General features: G+C 42.9%; 1 protein-coding gene across 2 annotated transcripts; it reads right to left on the bottom strand.

Annotated features, from left to right (window-relative positions):
- Positions 1-106: 106 nt before the first annotated feature.
- Positions 107-7,915, bottom strand: gmppb (GDP-mannose pyrophosphorylase B). Of its 2 annotated transcripts, none has more exons than XM_023811322.2 (10): positions 7,891-7,915; positions 6,472-6,607; positions 6,110-6,190; positions 5,912-5,960; positions 5,505-5,647; positions 5,265-5,423; positions 5,019-5,097; positions 4,408-4,535; positions 2,306-2,488; positions 107-1,856 (listed from the first exon to the last, which is right to left on the bottom strand). In XM_023811322.2, the coding sequence occupies exons 2-10, from the start codon at positions 6,598-6,600 to the stop codon at positions 1,725-1,727; spliced, it is 1,083 nt and encodes a 360-aa protein (XP_023667090.1). In that variant the 5' UTR covers positions 6,601-6,607; positions 7,891-7,915; the 3' UTR covers positions 107-1,724. The 2 variants fall into 2 exon arrangements, with proteins under 2 accessions (XP_023667090.1, XP_023667089.1); XM_023811321.2 differs by lacking the exon at positions 7,891-7,915 and adding an exon at positions 7,309-7,534.
- Positions 7,916-10,003: the final 2,088 nt, after the last annotated feature.

The raw sequence follows: 10,003 nt of genomic DNA on the forward strand, positions 1-10,003 counted from the left end.
TTTACATGCTCGCGGACCGAGGGGAGGATGTTTCCTGTGGTCTCAACCTCTGTACAATTTTGTCTTTTTATGGAAGAATTGAGGTGGCACAAAAATAACTAACAAACCCAGGCAAACATGACTGTTTAATTGTGCAGGTATCACGTTGCATTTTTGAGTTTATTAGGTCATGTTAATTTCAAATGCATACTTATCTGAATGTTCATAAGCTATTCGAAGCACTGCTATTTAAACTTTTACGTTTTTAAGTAAATGTTCGTCGTTTGTATTTATTAGGCCTAACATCGCCCACGAACAAGGCAGAGAGGATGAGACATGAGGCATCGTATCGAATCACAGTAACTGGATGGGGAAAAGACGTTTGATAGAAATAAAAACTATTTCAGACTCCCAACTAACACAAGTCAACGTCAGAATGAAAACCTCTTCACACTGACACATAATCTGAAAAATAGGTGTGCTTATAATTCCTACAAGACAAAGGTTTAAAAATGACAACCCAGTAAGATTAATTATGGTATATTATTACTAAAAACAAAACTTTTAGTCTTAGATATTGTTGAATCTTAGATGATGTTCGAGAAACATCAGTCTGAAGACATCCACCACTGTATTCTTCATATTGAATATTTCTTGATACTTTTTCAAAGTATGTTTTAGTATTTTTTTTAAAAAAAAAAAAAACTAATTCAGTGATTATCACACAGGTAATCTCACATTACCTTTGGCAGAGAAAAATATGCAATTCGATTTACAGCTGTTCAACCCATTTTTTTTTTTAGAGATTCGTGAAACAAATAGGAATGAGTCAGGACAACTGTGACCAGACTGAAATGACCGGATTACCATGTGATCAGCTGTGACCAGCATTCACAAAGCTTGCCTAACTGAAGTTAAAGCCGTCCGAAAATCATGATCAACAGTGTAAAGTACGTTTTTCCCCCCTTTGTAAACACTTCCACTGACATAGGGCATACAGACCTCTGGCTAGCGACGATATCAGGTGCTATGAAATATCAGCTATTTAAGGCATAAATACTTTGAAATTACTATTACCCCAGTAATAGCTGTTACACTTATCTCAATGCATACCCAGTGTCTGTTACCAAAGAATGTACATACAAAAGACTTCTTTAAATCAGTGGGTATGTGCACTTGGATTTTCCATTGATGGATGGTAGATCCTCCTCCCCCCGCTTCCCTCTTTGTACACATCAGCACACACTGGATCACTATCCTTAAGCTGAAATCCGACACACGTTCCAAAGAATCACGTCATACGTCCGCATGCTGATGAAATGGTCTGATCTCTGGGTCTGATGAATGGAGAGACGAGGCTCCGAAAAGCCAAGACGGGGCGGCTGATCAGGCACCACCAGCCCCCGCTGCGCTCCCCCAAATTCCTGGCAGCTACTTTATAACTTTCCCATTTGGCTAAATGCAGGCATGAGTGGCAGCAAAGGACAGTAGCACCCGATGTAGCTTTTAAAGCCTAAATTTCAAGAATTTTTTTTTTCTTGATTAGAACATCCTCACACATACAGCGACATACACACACATCCATATGGCGATCGTGAGCTACCCTCTATTATGCATAGCGAATCTCACACAGGCCCAGGCTGTGACTCCAGCCCCTTCGGTTCAGTCCAGCCGCCTCCTCTTGTGACAGCTGCCCAGGCTCAGTGCAGGAACGTCCTGCTCGTCACCCCCCCCCCCAGCCCCCCCTACATAATGATGCTTGGATCAGGCACAGAGTCGGAGATGCATTTGTGAGGCAGCACGTTGGCCCCGTTGAGGTACAGTTCATCGTTGACGATGACATCCTCGCCCAGCACAGTGACGTTCTCCATCCGTACCTGTAGGTGACAGAAGCGAGTCCATCACTGAAAGGCACCACTAGGAGATGTGGCAAACAGAGAACAGGAAGGCAGAGCACAGAGTGGAATAGGACAAAGTGAACATGCACTTCTAACAAAAGCGAAAACGTTCCCATCCCAGTGGCAGGGAAACCGTGAGCTGTCCCCCTCTGGGCATGTCCTCTATGCCATGTGCGTCCAGACTGAGCTCATCCAAAATCTGAAGGCAGAACGTGACCAAACCTGTTCGTGAGTGTGTGCGCGTATGCGTGCATCACCGCATGATTTCCGTGACCTCATCTTATAAGTGTCGGGGTTAAGTGTACGCTGGCGTGTGCACCTGCGAGAACCTGAATGAGCTCATGCAGTTTTTGAATGACCAGGTGAGACGCCAGAGTATGTGTGTGTGAGTGTGAGTGTGAGAGAATACACCCATTTGCACTTCTTACCCACTGGCCCACGGAGGAGCTCCAGCCCACGATGCAGGACTCCAGCCAGGAGTGGGATCGCACCCGAGATCCCCTCAGCACGGTGCAGCGCTTGATCCGCACCCCATCCTCCAGCACTACCCCTGCGCCCAGAGTCACGTTGGGTCCGATGGTGCAGTTCTGCCCGATCTGAGCGGTAGGATCCTGCCGAGGGGAGCAGCACAGCAGAACTCAGTGGTTCATAAAAAAATACCGAGTTTAATATCCGGTGACGAGTTCAGTCACTCAAATCTCACACTTTTACAGCTGGAAGTTAATGAAGAGAGCTTGTTCTGAAGAGTCCACTTTAGTAAAAAAATAATAACAAAAATGTGCTATAAAGAAAAGCCCAGAAAATACATGATTGCAGACTAGATGAAAGAATCTGCTGTTAACGCAGTAGCACCCCCTAGTGGAATAAACACATACGTTTCATCTGAGCTCTCCATACAGATGATTGGAATTCCCAGCAAAGATGGAATCACTTTTGCTTTGGATACATACTCTAACAATGAATAAATCATGCTATGGGATGACTGCTGCAAACTGCTGAATCAATATGTTGGCAAACTAGGGTGGTACGGTACCATAGATAGTAAAGGGTTTATCCCTTGATTCACAAAAATATGCAATCGGAATAAATGGATGGACTGGAATCCCATCCAGGATGTGACCTATGCCTCAGGCTCACTAAGATGTCTCCTAGATAAGCGTCACTGCAAATAAAAACAACTGCCAAATACAGAAAACACTGCCAGTTCGCATCAGTGCACCAGCATAAAGCAACATGATGCGATTGCCCTGATTAAATGTGCACCAGATACGATTTGGGATGAACTCAAGATACATTGTTTCTAACATCTTTCCATCAGTAAAATCTGATTCACTGATATATAATTATTAGTAGAGGTCATATGCTTTTGTTATTCAGAAATGTCACAAATTTTTGACCAGTAATTTTATATTTAAATTGATTTCCCCTCTTGAAACCGTTTCTGTACCATATCGAAGTACATAGCATCACATTCTTTTGCGTTGCATTTGTAGCGTGTTGAATTACATTGTGTTGAATCAAATTGTGTCGAATTTCACTGCATCTCAATTGGGGTGACATTGCATTAGTAGGAGTGTATCTTTAATGTAACGGATCGCTGGCGATGCATCGAGATGTGTATCCCGTCTCTGCAGTGAGGGGGATGCACATCCTACTTTAGAGCAGTGTTTCCCAACCCAGTCCTCGGGGAACCCTGGACTGTCCAGGTTTTTGCTTCCTCTCAGCTCCCAGCGCACCTGTACCAGGTATTTGGTGTTCCTGATTGGCTGGGAGGGAGCAAAAACGTGGACTGTCCCAGGTTCCCTGAGGACTGGGTTGGGAAACACTTTTTTAGAGACGAAGGTGAATGTCAGCGAATACAGAACTGTCCTGCGTGACCATGTACAGCCAACGGCAAATTGTTCCTGGGAGAGGGACCCATACATGATCAGATGGCATTAATGAGGACAGAATCATACTCTGTAGCTGAGAAGGTCACCAGCACCATTCCCACCATCAACATGCCAGTGAGTGGAAGGTCATGTCAGACCTTGCTAGCATGGGTCTGGACCCTTGGAGGATCCACAGCAAGGCATGCAGGAGCTGCTTGTGCGGCTTCCATCATTCTATGAGTTCCCTGTAGGACATGCATTTAACTTTCTCCATATTTTCTGTAGCCATCGAGGTAGCTTAAAATGATTTACAAACCTGCAAGTAAAGTATTTTAATTCGAGACTTGTGAAAGTATCCTAACCGCACATACAGTGGGCAGTGGTGGCTTAATGGTTAGGGAAGCACATTTGTAATTGAAAGATTATGGGTTTGAATCCCTGATCAGTAAGGTACCACTGAGGTACCCTGAGCAAGGTACCGCCCCCAAGCACTGCTCCCCGGGTGCTGAATTAGCTGCCCCCTGCTATATCACGATGTCACATACATATAAAATACAGAGGCCACATTTCATTGTTGTGTGTCATCACTGATCACCAAATTCTAAACGCAGTCTGTTAGGGCAACTCTGGACGCTTCTCCTCCTGGGGTCTTTACTCACCACAAGGACGTTGCCCAGGAAACCAGGCCCAGTGCGGAGTCTGTCTGGACTGTGCTGCCTCACGGACTGCAGGTACATACACATCCCTGTCAGGAAGTCCTTGGGCTGGCCAATGTCCATCCAGAACCCTGGAAAGAAAAGGCACACACAGAATTCGATAAATTCAAAAGGTGAGAGTATGTTTGTATCCAAGGCCATTTTCAGCCGCTGCTTACCCAGCCGAGCATTGATAGTGCTCTAGAGCAGTATCCCGAGAAGCATACAAGGCTAACACTGGTTTTGAAGGGACAGCAGTCCATCACAGAGCACAGGACAAGAACGCAATAAACAATACATACAGCAGGTTTTAAAGCAGGGGTGGGGAACCTGTTCCATGGAGGGCCGGTGCGGGTTTTTGGGATTGCCTCACAATCAACCAACAAAAGCAATGGTTCTCAACTCCAGTTCTGGGGAACCACTTATTGGCTGATTGAGAGGCCATCCCAAAAACCCACACCGGCCCTCCATGGAACAGGGCCCCACCCCTGCTTTAAAGCAATGCTGACATGAGACTGGCATTTGTTATGAATATAACAAAGGGAAAAGCAACATTGGGCTTGCAGTCGTGATACCCTGAAGCTCCATGGCATACAGATGTCCCTCTTGGGCCATTTTTGGAAAGATCTCCTTCTCAATGGAAGTGGGTCTCAGCTGCAGGAAAGAAACAGAGCGATCAGCATGCAGGTGATGCTCAAAGAAAAACTTAAAAGGACTTTTAATTGTGGAAAAAGTTTCACAGAAGACCAGAATAGCTCAAGGTTGCCTTACTGGCAGCTATACTGACGTCACCATTGAGTGAAGGGAGGGAAGTCACTGACCTGTATCCTATCCAGCATGGAGGGGCTGAAAATGTACATCCCCGCATTGATTTTGTTGGAAACAAAGACCTGAGGCTTCTCCACAAAGCGGTGTATGCAGCCGTTCTCCACTTCGTACACGACCACTCCGTACTTGGATGGCTCCTCCACCTTGGTGACCTGGCATACAGTGTCGGTCAGACCTCCTTGGCTTTTAAAGACCACCTCTGCTTAGCTCTGCCCCATGCCCCTGGCACTCACCACGATAGTCCCCTCCCTTCCGTGATTCTTGTGGAACCTGAGCATTTCCTCGAAAGGGAAGTCACAGATGACATCGCTGTTGAGCACGAAGAAGGGCTCAGAGTCGTCGGTGAGCAGATCCCGGGCCAGGGCCAGAGGTCCCGCTGAGAACAGAAAACACAGACCCCATGAGCCACTGGCACCTCCCACAGCCCAGCCCCTAACTCCTCCAGGCACAGAAGTAATGGTACAAACTCAATCAGTATGACAAAACACTACAAGGCCAGATTACACTTGGCATCCAAAACATCTTGACTAGCTGGATAGTAGACTAGAGTCATGCAGATAGTAAGATAAGGCTCCACCTGCAACCCTTAGGATATGAATCTAACCACTTGTGTCCACGAGACAATGAGATAAGCATTTACCTGTCCCCAATGGCTCCTTCTCATGAGAGAGGGAGATCTTTATTCCTAGCTGTAAGAGAGAGGAGAATAATGGACATGAAGAAGCTGGAGCATGAAGACCCTGTAAATAAGTTTTCCTTAATGCCAAAAACCACTCACAAAATACAAGAGATTTTGTTTCGAAGGCCAAAACCCAAATGTAACTCAAACATCACATACTCTTTCTTCCTGGACCCTCATCTCTCGCTCCAGTAGGTCTGACATATAGCTCACAGCCAGGATTACATGGTTGACTCCAGCCTAACCGGACGAAATAAATAAATAAACAATAATCACACAATACTGCCAAACACCAGTATAAAAAATGCAATGGGGCACAGAAACAAGATGTACAATAAAACTACTTCCTTAACATAAAGTGCGATTCTTAGCCAGCCGGTTACACAATTTTAGTTGACAAATGGTTAAAAAAATAATTATAATTCTACTTGCGATAGGAGAGTTTTTGTGAACCAGTTAAAATGAAGAGAACGAGGTCAGGTATGACGCAAACAGCGCCCCCCAGCGAGAAGCTCACTGACCTTCACCAGAGCTTCCACCTGGTGCAACAGGATCGGCTTGTTGCAGAACTCAACCAGCGGCTTGGGCACGCTGAGGGTGAGGGGGCGCAACCGGGTGCCATAGCCGCCAACGAGGATCAGCGCTTTCATGGTACGTCTTCATGGGGAGATGGGTACATAATTATTTACCGTGGAACAGGGAGGCAGTCAATTCAGAAAGCTTCAAGGTTCATAGGATTAAACTGTTATGGCTGAGAAGTCCATTGATCATACACACAACACCACCAGAATGTAACATAAAGAAAGAAAATCAAGGTTCACAAAGAAGTATTCAATCGCCCACGTCAAACAAGTCGGATGGAAAGGTGGTGTATTTTTTTCTCATATACTATATGACAGCCTTCGAACTGAAGAGAAGATTCATTTAAGTTTTGATTTTATTTTAAACTATGGTAAAAGGTACCCATATAATGCTGTGAATCTGCCTGGCAGTTAACAGAGTCAATACACAGTGGAGCTAACAAGCTAAACAGGGTTCAGTCTTTAGAAACCTATACCTAGATCTGACTGTACCAAGTGTAACTATTAACTTAGTTCATAATCGCGATCACAACGTTGCATTACTGTACTGTACATTACAGTACCACGAGAAGCAGCTTAACGTATCGCAGCCACGTCGTCTCAAACCCACAACCAGGCGGCAAATCAAAGCTTGACAATCAACTACATGCATTCCATTAACTTGAAAAATAACCATTTGGTTACAGATGTCCCCCTATGCAGCAATCTAGAGAAAATGAATAGAAGACACTTAAGCCTATAAGCAGCGAGCTTCACCTCCCTTAATTTGACACTTACCTGTGTACTTTAGCTAAAGTTAGGCTGTACGATTAACATGCGTTAAAGTAAAAAGGCTCGGCACACAAACGTGGACAGACCGAAAGGAAGAGTGAAAGCCTATCGATTAAACAAAGAAACAAAAATAAAGCAACAGATTTTATGCACGACTAATCATAGTCAGGAACGTTTACTGCTTTTCTTTTGAATGACTACGTTTCTGGGACCACAATTCCTCTCAACAACATGTACACGTCACCCGAGTTCATAGGTTATTGGGTTAAACCAAGTATTTAATGGGGGAGAGTTTCACATAAAATTGAAAAAGCGCCTTTATTTTCAACTAAATAAAAACAAAAACATACACGTAAAAATGTCAGTTTATCAAATTCAAGTTAAAAATTACGGCTAATAAAGTCGCGATCTAGTACCTGACCACCAGTGATTTTTGTAAGTTATGCAGACCTGGAATTAATTTACTGTGGCGCCACACATACGAAAAACATCTTGATACACAAAAGTCAGACACATCTATACTTGGCAATCTTGGTCAATTTCAAAACATAGCTAATTGCGAAAAAAACAGCTGCATAAATTGCTTACTCCTGTTTCTGTGGTAAATAACATCCCCTGGTTATGGTACGTCCCATATCCTCGAATGACCACGCCCACTCTTCTTCACCAATAAGATATTAACAACGTGGCGAGGAAACAGTCGGAATTTGCCGTCAAACTGTCGCGGAATGAAGTTTAGCAGGTTTGCCGACCTGTATCGTAACGTCAGCAAGCCAATCAAATTGTGCAGTTCATGTCAATTTAATGTCCATGTTATTTATGGTGGTATGAGCAAGATGTTATTGTTTCTTAAAATGAGATTAAAAAGATGTGTTAATTTTTATCTTTCATTTTGTGGAAGAAATAAGGTTGTTTCTAGATGAAACGCCGTTCTCGTTTCCTACAGAAATGGAAATCCTTCAAGTTTATGCATACGTACTTAATGTGCAGTCTCTCATTAGTAAGCTTTGATTGGATGAAACACTGACAAAACCAGTGGTTAAAACGTATGTAGAAAATGTATACACAATTCTATTGTTCTCGTGACAATCAAAAATGCAAAGTAAATATGCATTAACCTAATGGTTAAGAACATTTACGTTAAACTCCAAAAAAATTACAAAAAGTTTTTTGGCCAAATAGGCTTCATTATTTTTTTGTAGTTATTTTCCCTACTACACAATTCAACAATGAAACATTACGTAAAACGTAGGCAAAAATGAAACAAATCAGACGACATTTTTTAAATAAACATTTTAATGTTCACATTCAAAGGTGTCATATAATAATTCTTCTTAAAAAAATATCCATTCATGCAACAAGAAGAGATACTTAAAATTTTTGGGTAATAGATACACTCTACAAATAATTTCTCACATCTATGCAAAGATTGACATCTAACATCCACCACAGAGCAGGGAGCCATACTGGAGATCAAAACCATTTACCGATATTGAAATCTACTGTTTATTTTCTTCATGTGAGGAACCCTTCTAATCTTAAATACATAATAGGGATTATTTTATTGCAAACTGAATGCTGATTTAAATATATAGGCTTTACGTGAAGGCAGCTGCTTTCCTAAAAGAAAAAGGTTAAAATCAATCATTTTCATGGATCGTTTAACACTCAGGGTTACTAAGCGTCTTAGGACACTCTGTAAACCAATATCTGTTACTGTCCTTAAATATACCTTTGCTCAACCTCATTAGCTCAAATTGGTCATTGAACAATTCAAACTGGGGGGCGCCAAGTGGTCTGATGTCCATTTTACATCTATACCTTTGATATTATTTCACACTATTGAATTATAGGGGACTTCGTCGAATGCCTATAAATTCTATAACATTGGAAGATCTTGACGCCTGCAGAAAGGAGCACGGAGACATTGCAGAACACCCAGTGATGCAAGAAATTCATTATCACGCCACTGGACACAGTAACAGGAGTGACCTGAGGAAGTGAACGATTCAAGTTGAGAACGACTGGATGACCGTTTGCTAAGACACTGGACAGCAGTATTTTCTCCACAGGTGCACAAAATTCACTGCAATTAAAAACCAAATACAAAGGTTTTTTTTCATATAATATTCCATTTGTCATGATGTCACAAAGAGGCTTTGACCATACACAGGAACTGCTCGACAACACAATGTAACCAGGACTGTATTTTCTGAGCACTTAAGCTACATCAGGGTACAGAACAGAAATGACATATTATGTAGTGGGGGATTTCACCGTCCGGTGGCACGCTTCCTTACAAATGTGCTTGCAGGACCAGCATCCAAGCCATTGCGCTCACCAGGAACTCAGGGACATCTCAGGTCCTGTGACGTGTTACTGCCAGGCATAGAATCACCCCGTAAGATGACATCCTAACTCAGTTTTTTTTTCCTTTTTTTTCTTTAAAGATGCCATCTCTGGCTGTGCTGGGAGGGACGGGACGAGCAGAACAAGAGAAAGGTCAAGTATGGTTATATCTTGTCACTTTTGTTTCATGTTTCTTTTTTTTTGCTACATGTGCTGATGGAGGAATACAGTAACACAGTCCACAGTATATGAGTGCAATCTCTTTTTCTCTGACCCTTGACTCAAACTCTAAAGGTCAAGAACAACGGGATGAAGAAAACGAGACGAAAGAATCACACTTCTGACAGGTTCT

This window comes from Paramormyrops kingsleyae, chromosome 8, assembly GCF_048594095.1.
Source record: "Paramormyrops kingsleyae isolate MSU_618 chromosome 8, PKINGS_0.4, whole genome shotgun sequence".
Taxonomy (NCBI): domain Eukaryota; kingdom Metazoa; phylum Chordata; class Actinopteri; order Osteoglossiformes; family Mormyridae; genus Paramormyrops; species Paramormyrops kingsleyae.

Coding starts and splice junctions, on each gene's coding strand:
- gmppb (XM_023811322.2), bottom strand. CDS start 6,600: ATGAAAGCGCTGATCCTCGTTGGCGGCTATGGCACCCGGTTGCGCCCC. Junction 5,648..5,911: donor GAAGGAGCCATTGGGGACAG/GTAAATGCTTAT, acceptor TTCTGTTCTCAG/CGGGACCTCTGGCCCTGGCC. Junction 2,489..4,407: donor TCCTGGGCAACGTCCTTGTG/GTGAGTAAAGAC, acceptor TCCCCTCGGCAG/GATCCTACCGCTCAGATCGG.